Source organism: Dioscorea cayenensis, chromosome 5 (genome assembly GCF_009730915.1).
Source record: "Dioscorea cayenensis subsp. rotundata cultivar TDr96_F1 chromosome 5, TDr96_F1_v2_PseudoChromosome.rev07_lg8_w22 25.fasta, whole genome shotgun sequence".
Lineage (NCBI taxonomy): Eukaryota > Viridiplantae > Streptophyta > Magnoliopsida > Dioscoreales > Dioscoreaceae > Dioscorea > Dioscorea cayenensis.
Genome location: NC_052475.1, coordinates 27,364,541 through 27,387,856, shown reverse-complemented (window position 1 = coordinate 27,387,856; position 23,316 = coordinate 27,364,541). Strand labels below are relative to the sequence as shown.

At 35.1% G+C, this 23,316-nt stretch overlaps 5 protein-coding genes across 5 annotated transcripts; 2 read left to right on the top strand and 3 right to left on the bottom strand.

The window, feature by feature from the left end:
* Window positions 1–67: 67 nt before the first annotated feature.
* Window positions 68–3,394, bottom strand: LOC120260570 (long chain base biosynthesis protein 2d). The gene is made up of 12 exons (XM_039268071.1): window positions 2,747–3,394; window positions 2,564–2,635; window positions 2,158–2,246; window positions 1,919–2,064; window positions 1,706–1,830; window positions 1,537–1,630; window positions 1,294–1,457; window positions 1,053–1,214; window positions 845–971; window positions 593–759; window positions 396–503; window positions 68–314 (listed from the first exon to the last, which is right to left on the bottom strand). Exons 1-12 carry the CDS (start codon window positions 2,870–2,872, stop codon window positions 219–221), a joined length of 1,476 nt encoding a protein of 491 aa, XP_039124005.1. The 5' UTR covers window positions 2,873–3,394; the 3' UTR covers window positions 68–218.
* A 5,275-nt stretch (window positions 3,395–8,669) lies between these two features.
* On the top strand, window positions 8,670–9,559 carry LOC120260664 (histone H2A.Z-specific chaperone CHZ1-like). Its single transcript, XM_039268200.1, has one exon. The coding sequence runs from the start codon at window positions 8,672–8,674 to the stop codon at window positions 9,269–9,271; it is 600 nt and encodes a 199-aa protein (XP_039124134.1). The 5' UTR covers window positions 8,670–8,671; the 3' UTR covers window positions 9,272–9,559.
* A 5,395-nt stretch (window positions 9,560–14,954) lies between these two features.
* Window positions 14,955–15,991, bottom strand: LOC120262092 (serine/threonine-protein kinase pakF). The gene is made up of 2 exons (XM_039270146.1): window positions 15,740–15,991; window positions 14,955–15,565 (listed from the first exon to the last, which is right to left on the bottom strand). Exons 1-2 carry the CDS (start codon window positions 15,965–15,967, stop codon window positions 15,164–15,166), a joined length of 630 nt encoding a protein of 209 aa, XP_039126080.1. The 5' UTR covers window positions 15,968–15,991; the 3' UTR covers window positions 14,955–15,163.
* A 2,607-nt stretch (window positions 15,992–18,598) lies between these two features.
* On the top strand, window positions 18,599–20,146 carry LOC120261591 (GSH-induced LITAF domain protein). Its single transcript, XM_039269531.1, has 3 exons — window positions 18,599–18,903; window positions 19,827–19,953; window positions 20,038–20,146. Exons 1-3 carry the CDS (start codon window positions 18,668–18,670, stop codon window positions 20,119–20,121), a joined length of 447 nt encoding a protein of 148 aa, XP_039125465.1. The 5' UTR covers window positions 18,599–18,667; the 3' UTR covers window positions 20,122–20,146.
* Window positions 20,147–20,418: 272 nt separating this feature from the next.
* Window positions 20,419–22,993, bottom strand: LOC120261589 (translocon-associated protein subunit beta). The gene is made up of 6 exons (XM_039269530.1): window positions 22,727–22,993; window positions 21,370–21,468; window positions 21,172–21,280; window positions 20,976–21,047; window positions 20,841–20,846; window positions 20,419–20,737 (listed from the first exon to the last, which is right to left on the bottom strand). The coding sequence occupies exons 1-6, from the start codon at window positions 22,915–22,917 to the stop codon at window positions 20,615–20,617; spliced, it is 600 nt and encodes a 199-aa protein (XP_039125464.1). The 5' UTR covers window positions 22,918–22,993; the 3' UTR covers window positions 20,419–20,614.
* Between the last annotated feature and the right edge of the window lie 323 nt (window positions 22,994–23,316).

Sequence of the window (23,316 nt, the reverse complement as noted above, 5' to 3'; positions counted from 1 at the left end):
CTTTTCTAAACACTGGATGTTCCCCTAAGTTGCAACTGACATTCCAAGTGCATCAAACAAGATTCAATTATGTTTTAAGTGATTTGTAGAAGCTGGTATTGTCCAGGGAAACAGCTATACATACTCATGACAGAAGATCAATTGCAAGTATGTGAATTGATTGTCAGAATGGGAAACAAATTAGAGTCGCATTTAAATCTCCACTTTTTCTCAAATTCCTACTCTAGTTTCTTCAGCTTTTCTTCAGCAGTGACCTTTTCTGGTTCAACAGGAAAGTACTTGATGCCTACAAGATCTCCAACTTTGCTGATCACCTGCAATTGCATAATTGTTCTAGTTGTCAGAAGCTAGAAATTGAATGAGAAAACAAGAGATCAATGAAAAATTTTAAACACCTCCAAGCCTTTGATCAAATCTTCCCTAGTGTGAGAAGCTGAAATGCAGATTCGAGCTCTTGCCAAGAGAAGTGGAGTTGCAGGAAATGCAACGGTAACCACAGCAACCTGAACAATTTCAATTTTATGAGGAAGATGACATTTTCATATGGAGAGATGAATGAAAACCAAGTGTGTTTCAGAAAATAATTGCTCACATTTTGATTAAGGCATTCCCTTGAAAAGGCTGGAATTTTTGCCGGATTGTAAAGCATAATTGGCATAACAGGGGAGTCATTGTCCCCAAGAACCTCAAAACCCATCTTTTGAAGTTCCGATCGGAAGAAATTACTGTTTTCACGAATCTGCGCAAGTTTTTGAGCACCTGAAAAGCATACAAAATTCCAAATGAATAATTTCCTAAGCTTGGAATCTGAAATCATATACTGAAAGCTATAGATTTCACATACCTCTGTTTGATCCATCTTCTCCGAGAATCACTTTGATTGCTGATATAACTTGTTGTACTGCCGGTGGGGACATTGATGTCGCATATAAATGTGCAGGACAAGTGTGTTTCAGGTGTCGGATGATCTCCTGTGGAGAAGACGATAAATGAGGTAATTATCATTTGACGAATATAGAGTTCTCATAAAGAGAAACTAACATTAGACAGACCTTTGATGCCGCAATGTATCCTCCACAAGATCCAAATGATTTTGTAAAAGTTCCCATCATGATATCTACATCAGCAGGGTCAACCCCTAGAAGCTCGCAAACACCTCTACCAGATTTTCCAATTGCACCGATGCTGTGAGCCTCATCTAAGTATGTGTATGCCTGTTTGCAATGCAAACAACGTTACTAATCTGATATGTATATAATCATTGGAAACCAAAAACTTAAGTGCCATCCACACCTTATATTTTTTGCAAACAGCTATGATCTCTGGAAGTTTACAAAGCTCCCCTTCCATGCTATAGATTCCCTCAACAATGACAATGATCTTCTTCCAGGGCCTATGTGTGCGAGGCTGCCCTTCAGCAATCTGCTCTCTCAGCACTTCCTCCAAGTGAGACGGAGCTAAAAATACGACAAGTAGCAAATGTTAGATGTGCTATTGATAATGTTTTACTGAGTGCAGATAGATTAAAGAACTTACTGTTATGTTGGAAAACCCGAACCACTGCACCTGATCCTCGAGAACCATTGACAATGGAGTTATGATTCAAAGAATCACTGATTATCAACCCTCCCTGTGATTAATAAAGATGATCAAAATTTTTGCATTTCTTACATTCTTAACTCTGATCTAGTAAAATCAGACAAACCTTGCTAATCAGAGCAGGAATAATAGCAGAGTTTGTTGCATAACCCATGCCAAAAAGAATGGCTGCCGGCTTTCCAACAAATCGAGCAACTAACTCCTCTAATTCAGTATGCAGCTTTGTCGTTCCTGCAAAAGAACAACTCAAAATCAGCTGAGTTTTAAAACTGCTAAACATGTATTCTCAACCATAAACTGCAGGAATACAGATATTTACCCCCATCGGCACGGACGCTGCAAGTACTGGGTGAATACTTCTTCAAAGACTCGATAACTCGAGGAGTGCAGTATTCATCTGCAGCGGCAAAGCCAAGGTAGTTGTATGATCCTAGATTGAGACATTTAGTCGTATTCGAGGTCCGTCTGCATTGTAGGGAATAGGGATTCACAAGTACATAATTATTATGTGAACATGATGTTAGCACATGAAAACTCAATGTAATGTGATAAACTCACTGCAATGTTTTGTTATTGTCATTCGAATAACGTTCAACAACATCAAACCAAGCATCCGGTGCACTGGCAATTGGGCGGCCAAAACAGTCCTGGCAAGCAGGATAAAAGAAATCAAGGATCAAAAAACTTCAAATCAAATCGTATTGAATATTTTTCTTAATGACATTTCCCCAGCTATCTAATGTTTAGCTCAAAAGAGACATTGAAATAAAATTCAAATTAGAGACTAAGCATGCAGAAACTCAATCACCAAAACAAACATACCAAGCAACTGTAGTGCTTATAGATCAAAAATTTTAATGTGATACTTTTGAGTAAATTACTGAGCTTTATGATTCAAAAACATCATGAACTAATGATCACATAAACATCTAATCCAGCAAAATAGGAAAACAAAAAAGCTCACCTGGATGCGAAGATAGAGACGACGAGTATAGAAATCCTCAAGCCCTAAGCAGATTGGGGCATACCCTTTGCCCTAGATTTATAACATGAATCATCAAGATTCCATTTCAGCGATCAAATCCAAGAATTTTGGATTTAAGAAAAAAAAAATCAAATCAAAATGAAGATAAAAAAAGATAAAAACCTGGACTTTCTCGAATTTAAGCAAATCTAAGATCTTGCGGAAGAGATCCCTTATCTGCCCAAATAGGAAGAGGAGGCCATAACTTATAAGCGTCGTCAATGCAGTCAGGTACGGTAACTTCACCATTCTTCCTCCCTGGCGATTTCACCCTCAAAAAGGAAGAATAAAAGAGCAAGCTTTGGGATTCAACGGCTTTTAGAGAGAGTGAGAACCGGATCCTTATAAAGGAGCAACCTTTTTGCTTTCAATGACGTCTAGAAAGAGACAGAAAGAAGGGATTCAGACGGGAATAGTTGCAAAGAGAAAGCTCTGAACTAAGCCTTCAATGACGTCTAGATAGAGAGAGGCAGTGATAAAAAGGGAATAGTTAAAAGGAACAAGCTTTGGGGCTTCAATGGCGTTCACAGAGAATGAGAGATGGAAAGAAGGGGAGAAAACTCACCAAGCAGCAATCTTTCTGGCTTCAATGGCATCCAAGGCGATACCTATATAAACAGAGAGCCAACGATAGAGAGAGAGAGAGAGAGAGAGAGAGAGAGAGAGAGAGGAAGAAGAGGAGGTTTGAACTTTGAAGAAAGCGGCCACGCGTTGACCAAGTTGTGAAGCCAAACTTCGCCTTCTCTCTTTTTTCTCTCTCAAATTGGCCTTCTCTCTTTTCTCTCTCAAATTTTTGTCATTTTTTTTATTGGGGGAGATGGGCCAACAAATTGATTATGTTTTGTTCTTTTTAATCCTTTGATTTTTGATGTTTTTAAAATTCCGTGTTTCTAGTTGATTCTTTTTAAAAAAAAACAAAACAATATCATGACCCATGAGAAAATAGAGATATAATATATTTGAATGAAGAATTTTTATAATACTCAAATATTGAATATTTTTATTTATTTGAAAAAATGGATAAATAATAATTTATTAAAAAATAGCATGTTCAAATATGAAAAAAAAAAATCAAAACAAAGATGGTTAAATAATAATAATAATAATAATAATAATAATAATAATAATAAACCAAGCTAGAATAAAAAAAAGAAAATCCACCAACGGAAAGATAAAAAGAGAAAACATAACAGAAATGATATGTAAACATAACCAATGATGTGCCACAATAGTGAGATAAGCCAACATTTTTTTTTTTTTTTGGGGGAGGGCTAGTAAAATTAAGATTTCTTCTGAGCAAAAGAATTGCTTCTTTAAGTTTGGTTTATTTTACTACAAGAGTTACATTAATCCAAGCAATTAATATATAATTAATTTTGCATATTATTGAAATATATAAAAATTACGTGCCTATGAAAATGCGGTTGTTTTTTCAAATCAAATGATCCAAACAATTACATGGATGAGAAAAACCCTAAAACCATCTAAACTTTTAGCCCTAGTTGTTATGACCAGCCTGTTATTATAGCTATACCTAGCTTGTTATTGTAGATTTCTCAGCAATGTGCTTTTATTTGGCACATGGTACTGTAGCAACAAGAGTTTTTGTTCTTTCTTTTTCATTTGTTTCTTCTTTCTCAGAAATAACTTTTTTTTTTTCTTTAAATTTCTACTACGAACGATTTTGGCGAAGCAAAGCTAGAAATCTCTTCCTCCCTTGCATGTGAGTACGTTAAGGGGGCGTTTGGATCCAGGATTGGATCTTTGGGAGTGGGAATCACAAGTACCCATGCATCCCACTCCCATGTTTGGGTTGAAGTAATGGGAGTCCCATTGCTCTGATGGGATGGTTGGACCATCCCATCAAGGGGATTCCCATTAGAGAGAGGGTAATGGGTGTAATACCCATATTACCCCTCTCTTTATATTTAATTAATATTTAAAATTAATATAATTAATTAATAAATTTAATTATATTAATTTCAAATAAATAATAATTAAAAATAATGATTCTTTTATAAGTAAAATTTTTTATTTTTGTTAATTAATTATATGTTAAAAAATTATTACTTTAAATAATTAATTATAATAACATATTTACATATTAATTAACATAATAAAATAATTTAAACATCATTATTTTTTTAACTATTATTATAATTAAAATAATTAATTAATGGGGTTAATACCCCTATTATTATTTTAATTATTATAATTAAAATAACTAATTAAATATGTAAATTAATTATATTAAGTTTAAATATTTAATTATAATAAATTCTAAATATTTAATAATAAATAATATTAAATATTTATTATTAAACATAATTCATTGTTTTATACAAATGATTTATTTACACAAAAGGGTGTTAATGTAATTTTTATCTTATCTCTCTCTTACTTTTTCCTATTCCTAACTCTCATTCCCTCCATCCAAACACTTTCTTCATTACCCTCCTTTTTCCCCCTATTCTTATTCCCATTCCTCCCTTCTTTTCATTCCCCCTCTTCTCATTCCTATTCCACAATCCAAACGGCTCTTAAGAGTTTTGATCCAAGTTTTATTCTGTATTTTACTCATATTTCATCATTTTTGAGACTTTGTAAATCCTATATTTAAAGCTTGGTTGTGGATGATTATAGGTTTAAATTGAAGCCATCGTTCTCGTTATTCATTTTTGTGGATAATTGTAAAAAAAAAAATTTGTTGGATGATGTAAAAATCAGGAGAAAACCATCTTGTTAGGGTCAATTTACTGTAGTAGTTATTAATTATTGTAGTAATACTGTAGTACCGGTGAACTTTAGTTGTTTCTTTGTCTTCGTTGGTTTAGAGTGAACCTTAGAGCCTTAGAAATTCATTGATGACCTAAAAACCTAGTTTTGAGCTAATCCTTGGATCAATTTAAAGTTGTTTGTTAGAGAAACCTATGGTTTCATTATTTGATTTGTTTTGTCTAATTCTTGTTGATGCTTTTGTTTGTGCTTTGGCAAGGCGGTGAAGTCTCGGCTCAAGGCAAGGAGCTGGCGGAGGATTAATGTCCGGGGAAATTTAATTGTCTAAGTTGTGAGTGGGTTTTGTTTTGCTACGGTTTGTCTGGAAACTTTTCTTGGTTTTAAATACTTTGAATCGATGCTTTGATTATCTTGGAGTACACTTCTTTATTAATGTTTCATACTTGAAAATTATTGATGTTTGAGAGAAGGTATTCAGGATGATGTTGATGTTATGAGTTGTGAGTTGAATTGTTTTATGAAACTTTTGATATGCATATTCTTATAGCATTTCTGTGTGGAATTGGTAGTTATTATGGTTATTGATTATTGTCCTGGCTATGGACTCCATGTTTAGATTTGCTTGTATTGCTTGGTTTGTATAGTGGTATTTTTAGGTAATAGGCGGTTTTCGCGGTCAGCCTGTTAAGGTGGAGCGGTAGACCGGTTGATCTTTGTTGGTCTTATTCAAAAGGGGTGTAGGACCCTGATTGAACGGTCATCGGGAAGCCGAAGTCACCATATGGTGAACTGATAGGTCAACGTCAAGGGCTTGAGTTCCTTGACAACTCTAAACCTAGCCGTGACCACGATGAAAGTTTAGAAAGATTTCTAGACTACAATCTATTGGGTTGCGTTGCGAACTTGGTATTTTAAAGAGTTATGTTTTCTTGCATATGAGTTTTTGAGAAGTAATCTCTTGCATATCTTTTGTATTGCTATTTTAGGTTGTGATGAAATGACGAAGCCAGCAGTTGCTCTTAGGATAACAGCCCCTCACAAATTTGATTTGATGATGAATATTATGTTTTATGGATTTTGAAACTCGTATTATATATGTTGTTATATATACTGAAATGTTCTACTCTGTGTTTATGATTGGTAAAAGCTTATTTTGGTAATTTATATCAATTTTTATTTTGGTATATTTTTTTAGAGTCATGATAACCCACTCACTGAGTGACCTAAGTTAATCATCCCTCATTCTTCTTTCTAGTCTTTAGCAAGCAGTAGTGTGGCAGTGAAGCGATGTGCTTGGGATTCACTAGCTTTCGTTCTACATCTATTTCATGTACCTTGTATGTTTGTTTTTGGGCATGAACATGTTGTATACAGTTTTGGATCCACTAGTGTGTTGAAAACTCTGTATGCATGGATCTTTATTTGGATACTCCTTAAACTCTTGTGTCCAAGTATTGCTACTATTGTTGTTGTTGTTGCTTCCCCTTGGGTATCTTTGAATTCCTCTATTTTGTAATTGTTGTTTGATGTTATTGATTTTAAGTATTTTTGATAGCCTTGTGGCGAGTTAAGGGTTGAGTGATGGGGTACCTTTTTTCGGATTGTCGTGGGGGTTGTCGCGTTCCACAGTCCGTGCGTAGGGGTGTGACACTTAGTCTTACCCAGTAGGACCAAACATCTTTTGAGATTGGACATAGTAATGGGGATATCAAAGAGCACACAAATTGTGCCCAGATTCTAAAAGCATATCAATAATTTCGGAACAAGTAGTTTACAATTTTTATTAACGCATGACAGAGTGGGCAAACCCCGTTCCACATACGAGCTAGTTGAAATCTCATTGTTTTAAAATCTCATTGTCCCATACGAGCTAGTTGAAAATTTTGATCTTGAGTGGGCAAACCCCATTCCACATTGTTTTACCGATTGAACATCTAAAACTCCCATCATTTAAGAAGTTGAAAAGGATTTAATAGATAAACTCTCATTTTTATTCCGTCACCAAGTCTAATAATTTGATCCCTTGGTTAGCAAAGTAGAATAAGAACTACGAAATTCAATGTTATGCTTTGTGGTTTAACCATCCAAAAAGCATAAAAGAGAAAAATGGTTTTACCAACGTTTATGATCTGAGTTTGCTTCTAAGTTATTTTTAATATCTTTCTAAAATTACTGACGATAATATTACTTTAATTTTACCCAACATAAATACATCAAAAATATTGCAACACAACTTATTATTGAGATTGATGGTTGATATAAAAATTTTCTTTTGTAAAAAATTTATAAACATAACACTAATATACAATCAATGCATGATTAAGAAAAGATCATTGATTTTTTTTTTTTTCAAACATAAATTAATTATAGAAGTTCTTGGAATGCTCAACTCTTGTCGGTGCTCGTGCGATGAACCAAGTCAAATAGTTTTGGTTCAACCAAATTGATTCATTAAAAGAATGTGTGCGCCACTTTGACAGTTTCAACCCAAGATCCGTAAAAAAATCAAGTCCATGTTAGTTGTCGCCGTTGCTGATCAAAACAATGACCAAGTGGTCTGCTTTTTAACTGATTGGACCTGGACTAATATAATAAATAATAAATAATTAATTAATCAAATATATATACATGAAACTAAAGTTGAGGAGCTTTTTTAAAAAGTAAATTGGAAATAGTTAATTAATTTGAAATAAAAGTTTCCAAATTCAAACTATAAAAGCCCACGTCTTCTTGGTCCAATATTTTCATTTGTATATAAATAATTTAATTATTTTAAAAAAGAATTATAAACATGGGGAGACAAAAATGAAAACAATCAAAGTTCGGCACGATCATGTTGAAAAAAAGAAGAGAAACTCTATGCAAGCAACTGTTGGGAGTTTGGTTTGTTTAATTATTTGGATTGAGTCATGTTCAGATGGCAAAAAGTACAACAACTTCTTTAATTCAGACTATGAATTGGACTTTTTTAATTAAATCATAAATGTTGTGTTTTTTATCCTGAAGATTTCCATCTCTTTGTTCATACGATTCATAATATGCGATGCCACCACATATTTGTAATATTTTTTAAAAATATTTGAATAAAATATTTGGAAAAAAAAATATTATTTTGATTGAGAATAAATTTATATGTAATTCCAAAAAAAAAAAATCAATAGTAACCAGAGCGGGATAAATATGGAATGTAGGGACTTAAATATAATTGTGAAAATTTTTAGTATCTATTAGTCAATATACCACTAAAGAGGGATTTATAGGTAATTTTACTTTTGGAAATGGCCTAACCTATGGAAATTAAAGCCCGTTGGAATGGCCCAGCCCATATTTACCGTTGATCTGAGATGCCTCGTGATCGGCTCCGTGATCGAGATCGAAAAAAGCAGCAGCCCAGATTTCCAAACCCTAGCGCTCCTCTCTTCTTCTCCTCCTCCGGCCATGGCAGAGAACGGCAGTGAACCACAAGCCCTAGCACCGTCAGATCCCCCCGACCACTCCGCAAAGCGGAAGCCTGATCCCGACTGTGCCGTAGAATCCGAAGCCAATCGTAAAAGCAAGCTTCTCAAGCCCCTCGAAGGAGAGGACAATGGGGAGGAAGAAGAGGAGGCTAATAAGAAGGAAAAAGGCGTGATCACGGCAGTGGATAAAGGGAAGGGGAAAATGGTGGTCGAGGATGAGCAGGTTGATGGCGACGATGAAGACAGCAGTAGCGATGATGTGAGTAACGGTGGTGTTGATGGAGGTGATGAGGATGGTAGCGATTTCGACGACGATCCACTGGCAGAGGTCGATCTCGATAACATCTTGCCGTCGAGGACGCGAAGGCGGGTGCCACCGCCGCCGGGGGCGTATCTAGTTGTGGATCAGGATGAAGATGAGGAAGACGATGAGGATGAAGATGGTGAGGAGTAGATGGTGACTTGAGAGGAGAAAAAGAGGTAATCTTTGGACTATTTTTAGAGTAATTGTGCAACCTGCCTCTATAGTTGTATGAGTAGAAAAATGAGGATTTGGATGAGCTTGCTGGTCATCCAGTGCTTTATGAATATAGTGTAGTTTGTGATCCTTAGAAGAGCAAAGGAGAAAAAAGATACCATCTTTGCTGCTAGTTTAGTTTGATTTCGCATGCAAGAGTTTTATTCCTGTTAAAAATGTTTCTTTATCATCAATGTATGTGTCATTGCTGATTCCATCTCTAAATTTTCATTGAAAAAAAGTTTTCTTTCTCACTTTTTTTTTTGGGATGAAATTGATGAATTTATTGTTTTAGAATGTTGAATGTTTGGTTTGTTTTTGTCTTTATAGAATTGGAGTTATTGGTTCACTGGATACTGGGGATGATGGATTGAAGTGCAATTTCTTTTCTTTTTTTTTTTATACAATGAATAAGATATTGTGGGGGAAAAGGTTTCTCTGTTACTCTTAAATGGAAATTGATGAGTTTATTGTTTGTTTTCAATGCCAAAAGTTGATTGGTCTTGTATCACTGGATTAGTGTAAGGGTAATGAGTATGGGAAAAGACCTTGTGGGAATAAATAGAAATTTCTTAGAGTCAAATTATTTTGCTTGTCTCTAGTTAATGCATAGAATCTCTCATTGTAAGCTAGATCATAGTTTTTCACATGAAACCACTGAGAACTATGAAAATGTCTGGAGATTACTCTATATGATAAAAACAATCAGTATGAGAGCGCTGCTGGTTAGTGTTTCACATGAAACCTTTGATAATTAGCATTAGATATTGTCCTGTCATTTTTTTTGTCTCAGGTGAAACCATATCCTTTTTACTTTGTTTTATATTAGGCTTATTTGTTTCCTTTTTTCTTGTAAGAACAAATAAATTGATGAATTTGGTCTTGTATGATCAAGTATATGGAGATGCCGATAACCTGTTTGCAGCACTAGTTCATTTTAATATATCTCAATGTATGGTTTGCAAATAACTGAACATTAGGAGAGCTTTTCTAGCATTATAGAAGGGATCAATTGTTCAGTTAATTAAATTAAGTGTATTTCTTTCCCCTACTTTGTTGAGATGAGAACAAGATTGTTGTCTATTGCATTTGAATTTCCAGGTTTCTTGCTGGACTTCTTTTTTTTCCTGATTGAAAAGAAGTTTCTGAGAGGCCGGTCGCCAGATATAACCTCCCTTTGCTGTCCTAGTTTTCAGTTTCAGCTTATTTTTATTTTTTAGTGCTATTCTTGAAAAAAAAAAAGTTTATTATCAAGAAAAGTAAATATAAAAAATAACCAAATTGTTGTTTCAAATTTAAAGACATTTATTTAAACAAAATCATGATAATTTAATTTGTAGTTGTTTATAAATTAAGTAATAACAGGGTAAATATTGCCCTTCGGCACTATGAAAATCATGTTTGCTTATGTATGTTTCCCTTAAGAATCATATGGGTGGGGAAGGAGGGTTTGGGGGTTAGTACAAGTATCTGTATGCAAATTTGCATTTGATAAGTTTGAAGCTTCTCATTAAATAAATAATACTTAGAATATTTTTAGTATCTTTGTTTAACTTTAAAAAAACATTGCATTAGTTAAATATTTCAATAAATTTTTTTAATGATTTTATCTCACTAATATTTGAATAATATCAGCATTTAAATAAAACTAAAGCTAATGAATATCTAATAGAAGTCAAATTAATTGTTATGATGTGTTTTTTTTTTAAGGGACGTGATAATTTATTGGGAAGAAATTCACATATTGATGGATTAGTTTAAATAATTATTAGTTCATGCCATTATTTTTGAATATTATACCATTAATTAGATCAAGAGATACAGGGTAACTCATAGAGTAGCCCTTCTCCATATGAAGGGACAAATTTGTTCAAGAGGAGTTGGCATGGAATATGATAAACTTCGGTTTTTAGTTTCATATCTCACGTGCACCAATTGATATATATATATATATATATATATATATATATATATATATATATATATATATATATATATATATAATAAGAAAGTTGTCTACATTTCTCCAAAAATAAATATATAAATAAATAAATAGATAATAATGAAATAAGTATTTGGTTCGGTCATTTTACTATTTTAGTGTTCAAAATAAATGCATTTTAAAAATTTATGATATTATGACATTATACAACATGCTTTATATTATTTTCCATTACGCATACTTAAAGAGGAGCTAACACAAGATAAGCCAGGTTATTTATTTATATAACTGTCATCTTTTCTATTATAGTAAACTCTTGGCTTCCATATATATATATATATATATATATATATATATTTAATAAAGTGGATTAACCACATACATTAAAAAAAGTACCCCACAAAAAGGGCGAGAGAGCAACTGAAAAGTACAAGAGAGACAAAAATAAAACAAACAAAAGACCAAAAGCAAAACAACACTGAAGAACAGGTCACTCAGGCCCAAAAAGAGTAACTGGAGACCACATCGACAAAACGAACTACTCTGTAGGAACAATGTCAATCCCTGTCTGTCCACCAAGGAACTACAGACTACGCTTGGCCGTAGACACATGCCCTTCCAATTTTGCTTTTTTGGCATCTGGCACTGCATTTATCCAAGACAAGAACATATAAATAACTTTCAACAGCACAGACTGATGAACAGAATAAGCATTGTTAAAAATTCGAGCATTTCTCTCAAGCCAAACATGCCACAGTAAATATCTAATAACTGTTAGAGGGCCCATATTCTTTAGGCCCATATTGTTTCAAAACATTCCTACTAAAGGTTTAGTACCACATTGCCTAGCTACAAGGATTTTCATCCACTTTATATATAGTACTATTCATTATCCTTTAACCTTGCTTTAGTGGTTATGCTCTCTTACGCGCAGGCGCAGGGGGGGTGCAAATTTCAAGGTTTGGATTCGGAAATTACCTTAGAAATTCTGAACTCACGTAGGCGCATGGTGCGGACACGAATGCACCAGATTTATTGGGTGCGGACACGAATGCCGCGTCTCTTCTTCTCCCTCCGCGACCCTTCGAGAACCGGCCGTTGCCGTGCCCTGATCCATCCCAGATTCGGATACTAATTTTTTCTTCTTCTTTCCTATCACCCGAAAATCTGAGCACTCGTATGTTCTTTGTTCTGGTGCGCGAACAAAGAACTTGACTGTTGAATCCTGGAGAACAACGCCATCTGTGTTCCTGTCGCACTGCAAAAAGGAGGCGAAATTGTTCTTAAGGACAGTGCTCTTGCACGCCTCAGTCCTCTGTCATCTCGTTCCTGTTTCTGCTCCAACATTATATCATAATTTCCAACAATAACAAGGTCCACGGCATCCTTGATAGGTTTTGGAATAAGAGCTCGCCAGCTCCCCCACAATTCTTCAACAGAGCGAGGAGGGGGTGGAAAATGAAAACGAGCTGCAAGGAAAGCCCACAATCTAACAACAAAAGGACACAAGAGGAACAAATGGTCCACAGTTTCAATATCCGCATTGCATAACACACAAGTAGCTATCGGAAGTTTATTGCAGCCTTTAGCAGCGAGATTGCTCAGAGTAAGAATACTATTATCCCACACGAGCCAGTTAAACAAGATGATTTTCTTCGGGCAAGGGGAGTTCCAAATTGAGTTGGTGATTCCACAGGTAACGCCACCATGAATGAGAAAACTGTAAAGAGATTTGACAGAAAAGATGCCGTTTGAAGTAAGGGCCCACTTCTTGGTGTCTACAGCTCCGCGAACCACAAGTCCAAGATTTGCGACTCGCTTCGCTAACTCAACATGGTCAGATTTGAACCAGGACTCCTGGGTGAGATGGATGAGTTCTTTGACTGTACCGAACTGCCTATTCGAGGCAATGAAAAGATCTGGCCACAGATTTTTTGGGGCACAGTTATCCACCCACCTATCTAACCAAAATAAAGTTTTTTCACCATTGACCACTACCGAAGAAACACCAGCTTGAAAAGCCGGAAGATTGTGGAGCAACCCGTTCCAAATGAAGGATCTTCGGTTAGGAGGTTTGCTATGGAGGTTCCAACCTTGAGCAGAGTTGGAGTAATTGAACATGACTATTTTATCTCCGCACCAGGAGGCTCCAGAAGTCAATTTCCACCACCACTTTGCTAACAATGCATTGTTAAAAACTGCAAGGTTCAGAATCCCCCACCCTCCCTGTTCTCGAGGTCTACAGATTCTGTGCCACTTTACCAGCCTCATTTTTGGATGATCAATGTCAGGGCCAGACCACAGAAAATCCCTGCGCATCCTATCAATGGCTTTTATCACCCAACAGTGAAGTTTGAAGATAGACATCCAGTAGTTCGGGGTGGCAGAGAGGACAGAATTTACCAATGTTAGCCTGCCACCAAAAGAAAGAATCTTTGCTTTCCAAGTTTGCAATTTCGATCTAATCTTCAAAATAAGTTCCTCCCAGACTTGTCGAGAAGGTCGACAACCAGAAATTGGAATCCCTAGGTAACTCACAAGAAGAGTGTCCCTAACACAGTTGAAAGTTCTAGCAAGATGTTCCTCTGGAAGCTTGTTTTTTTCCGAAGAGAAAAGGCAGGTTTTATGATAATTAACTTTCAATCCAGAAATACCTTCGAACAAAACAATGATTAATTTGATGATGCGAAGGTCCTCCTGCCCCCCAGCTGTAACAACAAGAAGATCATCTGCATACTGGAGATGGCACATTTTCCCAAGAACTCCCAGAGGAACCCCGAAAAGGATTCCAGAGGTGAGAGCGTGCTTGAACATTAGGCTAAGCACATCCGAGACAAGCGCAAAAAGTAGGGGGGAAAGTGGGTCTTTTTGTCTCAAACCCCTGAGATATCTAATGTAACCCACCTGTTCTCCATTAATGATAAAATTTGCTTTTGAGGAGATGAGGATATATATATATATATATATATATATATATATGAGATTTGACATTAAGAAAGAGTTCGGAAACAAGTAAAAGGAGGTCAACATACTTAAACATAATAAACTTATATACTCCCCCACACAAGCATATATTCATTCCTATCTTGCAGCCTTTGCTTAAAAACAGTAAAAGAGTCATCAGTCTTCTTCTCAACTCTCAAGAGAAACTTGGTGACACTCTTTCAGTTTCTCTTCTTCTTCTTCTTCTCTTTCTTTTCTCTCTTTATATTTTTCTCTCTCTCACTACTGCAGTGCTTCACTGGCTCATTTTGCCATCTCACTGCATAGATTCCCTTCTGCCAAACCGAGGAAAGGTTTGTCTGATGCGCAGAGCCTCTCTCACCTCCCACTTTATTCTCTCTCTCTCTCTCTCTCTCTCTCTCTTTTTCTCTCCACAAGCATTATTCCATACAGTAACTTTTAACTAGTTGTTTATCATTATCAATATCAGTATCATCATCTTCTTCTTCTTGCATGCAAGCAAGCAAACATGGAGATATTTCTTTCTTTATGATGTTATTCACTGTAAAAGTAATTGAATAAAGGATTGTATCTTTGTAGGACCTTTCTAAGAAGGGAAAAACTCATACACCCATTGCTTTATAATGTTTTTACATTATCATCAGAAACTATATACACAATATAAACAAATTCAGATAAATTTTAAAACAAATAAAAAAAAAACTAATTCATCGATCTACATTACATACACTCAAAATAAATAAAAAAACAAAAACAAAAAAAACAAAAAAAACAATATAAACAAACCAACATTAGATAGAGATCAATCAATGTCTCTGTTTTAGATTTATCATTCTCATTTAAAGAGATTCATAGAGAGAAAATAGATAGGAAAAAATAATTGAGAAAAATTTTATAAGGAAAAAAAGGTGGCAGCTTTGAGCTCAGAGATGGAGAAGAGCAGCACCGCACTTTGGGCAAGCTTCAACGCTCTTCGGCACCATGAAGTACATGAAGCAAGCCTTGCAGCCGGCGGCGACGAGGACTTGCCCGGTGATGTCACCGCCTCCGACACGGCCGCCGACCTCAAAGGACGACGATGAACAGATTGACGAGATTCCAGACGAGCTTGCAGTATCCCTGGTTTCCTCCTCTTCTTCTTCTTCTTCTTCTTCTTCTTCTTCTTCCTCAACCTCCTCATCGGAGCTGCTTGCATTGTCACCGGAGCCAGAGAAGGAGCTCTCCGAGCAGTAGCACGTCGTTGAAGGCAAGTTCCTGACTTGATTCCTTGGGTCCTCCTTGGTCCTCATCCCCGTTCTCCAGTTCACATAGTAGACCTCCCCTGTCTGCGAGCTTTGAATCAGAGACGAAGAAAAAGGGCGAAAACGAGCACTTTTTTGGATAAAAATCTCAGCTTTTTTCCATGATTGTGGTCATTTAGGGAAGAACAAACAGAGAGAGATAGTAATAGAGCTAGTTAACTAGTAGTTCATATATATATATATATATATAGTTCATACTCTCATGTCTAAGCATTGCTCCCAGTTGCGAGGTAGTGCCACATCAGAGTTGAGTTCCACTGTGAGTCCCTCGCTCTCCTCCTCCTCCTCCAGTTGTGGCGGTGGCGGTGGCGGTGGCGGCGGCGTAACCGGTGGTGCTCTGGCTCTGGCTCTGGCTCTGGCTCTGTTCCTTCCCAAAGAGCAGTTCTTTAGTGACTCTGCTATCATCTCTATGCTGGGAGCCGTCATAGAGAGACAGAGAGAGAGGAGAGAAGTTTGGGGAGGAGAGAATGGGAATAATAAGGGAATGGAGGGGTTTTAAGGAGAGAGATAAGTTATGGTAGGGGTATTCTGGGATAGATACTGTGGGGATATCTTTTGCTAACATTAATAATTAATAATAATGATAAATGATAGGGAATAGCTAGAAGAGTTTGTAGTCCCAACATGACCCTCTAATTTTGGTTGGAATAGGATGTGGAAATTGGAGAGTTAATTGTGGAGGATTTGGAGAAGGGTGTTTTAGGAATGGTCATGAAAAAGTAAAGCACTTCATTGGTTGTTCAATTCTTATTTGGTGGTGATCATTCTTGTTTGGCATGCCTACCATCTGTTTCATTTTCATCTAATAATAATAATAATAATAATAATAATAAGCTTTTTAATTGGTGATTCTAAAAACTATATATATATATATATCAGTTTTTAATGACATGAGATATTTAGATAGGGAACCATCACATCTATGCGAGGCAGCAGTAGAGGTCAAATATTCAGCTCCCTCTTAATATATGATTAAAGTTTATTTAAAGTGCATGTGATAATTTATCCACATTGTAATAGGTATATATATTATAAATTTTATGTTATAATATTTAATTTTTTAAATGTGTTATAAAAAATTAATTGAATTTTAAAATCTTAGAGATTAATTTTAATTTTGAGGAGATGAAATTTATATTTTTAATAATCAAACTATATATATAATTTGATGTGGACAAACCACAACATACATAACATAAATTCTCAATTATAATTCAGAAAAAAGTCAAACTTTTTATTTTACTCATATATATATATATATAGATATATATCACTTGATTCTCTTTCTTAACAAAAAAAAAAACACATAATTAGATTAATGTAAAAAAAAAATCTCAATCTCGGTGTTTAAACTAAAATACAAGCAGAGAGTAGTAACGGGATATGGTCATGCAAAACTAGTACAATGTGTGTAAGTACTACGTACAAAAAGACGGACCTCGTTCTTACTAATTATAATTATAAAGTTAAGATATACGTGGCATAAAATATATATATATGTCAGATGAATTCGCGTCACATACCATCACATTAATTTGACTGTTCAAACACCTTCCGAGACCTATCATAGATGCAAAATGTAAATCTCTTTTGATCTCAATAATTTATTCAAAAAATTAAAATAAATTAAAGAATGAAAAAATAAATAAATACATAAATAAAGAGTGGGGATAGAGAGAGAGAGAGAGAGGATGAAGGAGAAAAGTAGAACATGTTGCAGTGAGACAAATGGAATCCTCTGATGGTGGAACCATGACACTTCACATGTCAAAAGTGTAGAAACAACAGTCCAATCCTTTTCCACAGCCTAAGCTTGCTTCCACATTGGGGGCATATACATGCCACAACCCACAACCTCTCTACCACCTTCCCTTCATTCTCCAAACCCTAACCCTAACCCTAACCCTAACCATAAAGTTAGAGTGGGCTCATCAATCACAAGTGTACTTCAAAATTTATGATTGTCAGGGTGTTCTCAAATTTCACAACTCTCTCTTGTGTGTATGTTTAAACATATCCTAAATAAGAATGTTTAGGATATGAAAGAAGTTGGTTTGATGATCCATGCATGTGTATGGATAGCGATGGAAGGGTGCTCGCAAATGAGACAATTCCAAGTCCAACCAATTCTGGGTTCATAAATGACTCAATCAGGATTGGACCACTTTCCGAATGGGTCCATTAGAGACAGCTTGGTTAGTTCTGCACTATTTTGGTTTTTTATGTTGGTTATCTTCATCTTTCCTCCCAACCAAACTTTCAAATCTAATTCCTCCATCTGTTATATATATATATATATATTATCAACTTAATACATATAAAAATATATATATAGTTTTTGACTGACTAATTTTCTAGTAGTCATATCCTATTAAAAACTTTATCAAATAAAATTTTCACTATATATATTTTTATTTTTATATATAAAAATTCCAATTCAAAATCACTTGTCTAAATAACTTAAGTATATATTACTTAGACCAACCTCATTAGTAATGATAATAATATATTTTAGCCGGCACCTTGAATCAAGATGCATAAAGTTTATGTATTTATTAAGTTATTTATTTATATATAGAAATAAATTTTTGGAATTTTCCTTTAACTTGTTTGATTGAGAATGAAAACCAGATTGGATTGCAGGAGAGATCACGAGATGGGTTGATTGATGTTGCAGAGATTCTTTTGGTTCCCTTTTTCTATTTATTACTTTTTTATTTTTTTTGTTCTCTCTTGAATTCATTTCTAAACTTTATATTTAAGATTTAATCTATGAAATTAATTTTTATTAAAAAAAGGAAAAATATTAGGATTTCAATCCCCTCAATTTTTTTTAGTTAATTTTAAATTAATTAAAAAAACTAGAGTTCCTTATAAAACGTGTTTGAATAAATGATTTCTAGAAGCTGCATTATGTTGACATATTAAAAATTAAAGGGTGTATTTGAAAAAACCGAAGGGCCTCGAAGAATGTTTAAACTTTTTGAGGACTAGAATGTAAAATAACAGTCAACCTTTGACCAAACTTCACGCGTTCTTCTTCTCGCTTTCTTCGTCTTCGCCATCGAAGAACTCAGCGAGAACTCAGCGAGAGAGAGAGAGAGAGAGAGAGAGAGAGAGAGAGCAATGGAGATGAAGGGAAAGGGAGAAGAGCCAGCGCTGGGAGTTCCGTACCCCTACGGCACGGCGCCTCCGGCGCAAGCCTACTATGTCGCGGAGAACCCCTACCAGGCCGGGATGGTACCGCCGAACGCCATCTATGGTGATCCCAAAGGCATCCCTTTGCAACAGACGATGTATCGCGACACGCCGGCGCCTTTCAATTGCACCTTCTGTGGCTCCTCTGGTCTCACCACCGTCAGGTCTCCATTCCTGTCCTGGATCTCCTCTCCAATTGCTTCGTTTCTTTCTATCTGAATGTTTTCTCTTGTTTTTAATACCATGAATTTTGTTTGTTTTTGGCATTGCTGTTGATCTTTAGGAAATTGATTCCAGAATTGGGGATTTGATTGTTGTCTAGGGTTTCCATTCAAAGTTTAGATTTTTATGAAATTGAAGTCTTGTTCTTCTAATTAGAAAAGATTGGTGAAATTCGCAGGTTAATATTAACTTTCACAAGTATCAATGACTCTCTTTAGCTTTCATAGCATGTTATTATATAAGTATTAAGGACTTTAACTCCAACTATTTCTTAATCATTCCAAAAATTGGCCTTAAATCAGAGGCATACTTTGTATTAGTACTATTGTTTTGTCATGTTTGATGGAATTTTGGTGTTTTTGTTTGATCATCATCTATGGTTCAGCTTATTTAGATTCATTTCTGGGTCATCTGTTATAATGTTCCATGATTTTTTATTTAGACTTGGTATGCAATTAAGGATGATTGATCTTGCTCATTTTACATCAACAGAGAATCAGCAGAAATGAGTGCTGATAGTTATTGGGTTTCTTTTGATTAATCTCAAGAAATAATCAGTGTTATGCTCATATGTGATCAATGCTTAGTCTGTATTTGGTGTGAATAGTTCTTGATTTTCTTTTTATTAATCTTGAGAAACATCAGAGCTAATTGTCATCAATATAAACATATTGCTAAACTGGATTCTGACGATGAAGGAGGTAGAATAGATAGAAAACAGATGATGATGGTTATAACTCTAATAGTATTTATGTGAACACATGCTTGATTTACTCTATAGTTTCTGGGTTTTATTTAGAACATACTTGCAGTTAGCTGCAGATTTGTCTGCTGATGTTGGTTCACTGTCATATTTTTGGTTAAGATCAAAACCGAGTGTTGCAGCGGTTGTTGGTTGCATGATGACATTCATGGTTGGATTCTGTTTCCTTTGCCCTTCCATGGATTGCCTTTGGCACAAATATCATTACTGCCCAAATTGTGGAGAAAAGGTTAGTTATACATCAATACTGTCTCATTGTTTTTAGCCAATTCTTCACAATGCAATGTCTAACTTTGAGTTTTGAATATCATAGGTTGCCAACTTTGAAAAATCCGATCCATGCCTCGTTGTAGATGTGCCTCGTTGGACCGAGCCCAGTTTTGCTGTACCTGCATAAAATTGTTTGTTCAACGTTTTTCTCAATTTTTGTATCATGTCTACTAATAACACTCATGCAACTGTGTAAATAAGGCATTAGCTTGTGTTGCCCTGCTGAATATGTTATATGGTTGTGTTTGCGTTTGATATCTTCAGTTCATGTCATACTTTGTTGATATAAGAAATTTGGAAATTTTTACTTAAACGACTTGTTGCTTTTATTCTTTTCTTTTTGTTGTTGTTTTTTTTTTAAAAGATATGAAATTTTTGTCTACACATGGTTTAATCAACTTACACCACCTTACGGAAATACATCTCAGGAGAAAAGAATATGCTCCTAAAACTGGTTTAAAGTTCATGGATAAAGTTCCTCATAAACCATGTTTTCACATTGGAAATAGTGATTAACTAGACAGGCAAAGTAGAAATTGAAATGTTGAGGATGAAGTCTTCTCAAAAGTTAAAACAAAACAAAAAACTAGCCGAAGTGATAACCAGGATTGTATTTCGAATCACCGCTTCTTCTTGCTTCCTTTTGCGGCACTGGATTTTGATGATGGGCTTACAATCATATAGATGAAAGTACCCACCAATAACAGAACAGACACCAGCGACCCGTATTTAGCTATGAGCCTCTGCAAATAAAATAGTTCCATTTTGAATTGCATACTCTTAAACATGTATATAGAAACAAGGGAACAAAGGAAAAGAAAAATAACTTCAACGCATATGGCTCACCTTTGCCTGAATATGTCCACAGCATCAACATGATTTTGCAAAGAAAAATACAAGAATGAAATTGATCAGTATTGAAGAAATAGCTGAACTTCCAAAAACAATAACAGAAAGTGGAATAACATGAAATTTACTAACCCATTCAAACTTCTTCTCTGGAGGCCTTTCTGCAAGTATATCTAAAGGAAGAATGGGAGTCGAATATGCCTCCTTAAATTTGGAAATCAGATCAAACGATATTTCATCAGACAAGCAGCACAAAAATAAAACCACACAACCGGGGATGTATGAGTCCAACTCTTTATCATATATCATTTAGAAAATAAAGGCATACCTGAAGTGTAGATTTTGTGGGAACACGGAATTTGATAACAGCAGGGGTTCCATGGAATGTGCCCTTCACTTTTGACTCCAGAACAAATGAATGCGAGACAGTGGAACCACTGCAGTTTACAAAATCAATTTTGATGTGGAAAATAAGAGAAGCAACGTCTTGAAGAGAAACAAAGGTGCATAGGTATGGCAATCTTACGCATCAAGCCTTTCCCAAGTCTTGGTGGTGGTGCCAGAGATGAGTTCAAATGTGTCTTGTGGCCAAGTATCATCATTGAGGCTAACATCATATGCAGTGCTGAATGCAAATTAATATTAAGATTATGTTATTAAGATGATCTAGAAATATCTTTTAAAAATAAATACCCAAACAGTAAGCACTACTCCGCACATGTTTACAAAATCACTTCCAACCGAATTGATCAGAAATTAAAATTAAAATGAACTTTCTGCTGTGTTATTTTTTGGCAAAGGGCAATGGCTATGAAAATAAATAAATAGGAACATAGATAACACATGGTAACACACAAACATGATGGTTATACATTGACTACTGTTCTCAAAGGATTGTCGGTTTGCAATACACATGCAAGTCTTAGGTTGTTAAAGGAAAAAGCTCCACATATCTCAATAAAAGTGCGAGACTAGCTACAAGGAAAAGAAATTCCAATAAATGTCTCATGTACTGTGACCTGGATATCTAGGAATCAAATCAAATACCCAACAAACAGACAAGATTAACAGGTAATGCCTCACCAAATTGTAGCATGCATTTTGTTAAGCCCCACAAAATATATCATTTACTTTGAACAATCTATCTTTTCATTTAAGTGAAAATGGATTCACATTGTGGAAACAAGAATGTACATATACTGAAACAAAAGCAAAGAACTTATGTAATTTGATTTCCACAACCACATCTGTGTTCTAATTAAATTATGAAAAGAGAGCTCCAACTCTTAATTGATCAATAACATCCAAGATGCCTGTTTTCACACAATTACTTAAATGAAAAATCATATAATACATATATTATATCTTTTCTAAGTTGACAAAAACCTCGAAACATCATGATCAGAAGAATAAGGGCTCAGCTAAGCAAACAATTAACATTCATGTTTCCAAAAAAGCTTCAGTCCTCGGATCCAAGCAACTTAAGAACCTTTGCGCGAATCCCTCAATGTAATTTTTCATGATCTAATCAGTTCTAATTCCAAGATGAGGAGTTCAACAATAATACCAAGCGTTTAACATCTTCAGTAAATTTCCCTAGATTCACGGGAGAAAAAAAAAAAGACAAAAAATCACAGCCTTAATTATCAAAATTACTTTCAGAACAAGATCAAAACACCTTAATCCACATCATAGCACTATTTTCACAGAAAGACATGCACCGTAAAATCATCACGAAAATCAACCCAAAAAAAAAAAATGAAAAGCTTAGTGAAAAATAGCATCAAATGGATCGAAACAGCAAAGGGGAAACACATCAGATGAATCAGACGAAGAATTAATAATCAAAATTCAAAAGGTCGAGTTTTTCAAAGAAAGCGCACGCTGATCCCTGGTTGTAGACATCGATGGAGACGGAGACCCTCTCGACGCCGGACTTGAGCCGATTCAGTTCGACCTTCTTGTGTGCCACCATGAATGGAACATCCGAGCTCGCCAAGGCCAAGGATACGACCAGGAAGACCACAAGCAAAGGGACGCTGATAGCAAGCGATCTCCACCTCGCCGTCGCCATGTCAACAATCTCGCCGCTCCCTTCCGATCTATCTAACCCTAGAAAACATCGCAGCGGAGTAGAACAAAAATTACCCTTATTTGCAGCAAACCCTACGATTTTTTTCTAATTTCATTATACTCCCTCTTTGTCTTATTCAGATTTGCTATAATTAGTAATTACTAGAGATTGCAAGGAGCTGTTTGCAAATCTCCCCTGAAAGAAATTAAATATAATATTCACTATGTCTTTTTTCCTTGTCCATCAAATTGGTTAAAGTTAATTAGTAATTTAAAATTCATAAAAAATTATATTAATTTTCAAATATTATTTTTATTTAAAATATGATTTAATAAAATATGTAATTGGATATGATTTATTGAAAGTTGTAAAAATACATTAAATATAAAAATAAATTTT

Excerpts from the sequence above, each read along its gene's own strand:
- LOC120260570 (XM_039268071.1), bottom strand. The coding sequence starts at position 2,872 with ATGGTGAAGTTACCGTACCTGACTGCATTGACGACGCTTATAAGTTAT. Across the intron at positions 2,247-2,563 it reads GTCTCTATCTTCGCATCCAG|GACTGTTTTGGCCGCCCAAT; the intron begins GTGAGCTTTTTT and ends CCTGCTTGCCAG. Across the intron at positions 1,215-1,293 it reads CTGTTTGCAAAAAATATAAG|GCATACACATACTTAGATGA; the intron begins GTGTGGATGGCA and ends CATTGCAAACAG.
- LOC120261589 (XM_039269530.1), bottom strand. The coding sequence starts at position 22,917 with ATGGCGACGGCGAGGTGGAGATCGCTTGCTATCAGCGTCCCTTTGCTT. Across the intron at positions 21,469-22,726 it reads GTCTACAACCAGGGATCAGC|CACTGCATATGATGTTAGCC; the intron begins GTGCGCTTTCTT and ends ATTTGCATTCAG. Across the intron at positions 21,281-21,369 it reads ACTTGGGAAAGGCTTGATGC|TGGTTCCACTGTCTCGCATT; the intron begins GTAAGATTGCCA and ends TGTAAACTGCAG.
- LOC120262092 (XM_039270146.1), bottom strand. The coding sequence starts at position 15,967 with ATGACGGCTCCCAGCATAGAGATGATAGCAGAGTCACTAAAGAACTGC. Across the intron at positions 15,566-15,739 it reads AGCAATGCTTAGACATGAGA|ACAGGGGAGGTCTACTATGT; the intron begins GTATGAACTATA and ends CAAAGCTCGCAG.
- LOC120261591 (XM_039269531.1), top strand. The coding sequence starts at position 18,668 with ATGGAGATGAAGGGAAAGGGAGAAGAGCCAGCGCTGGGAGTTCCGTAC. Across the intron at positions 18,904-19,826 it reads TCTGGTCTCACCACCGTCAG|ATCAAAACCGAGTGTTGCAG; the intron begins GTCTCCATTCCT and ends TTTTTGGTTAAG. Across the intron at positions 19,954-20,037 it reads GCCCAAATTGTGGAGAAAAG|GTTGCCAACTTTGAAAAATC; the intron begins GTTAGTTATACA and ends TGAATATCATAG.
- LOC120260664 (XM_039268200.1), top strand. The coding sequence starts at position 8,672 with ATGGCCCAGCCCATATTTACCGTTGATCTGAGATGCCTCGTGATCGGC.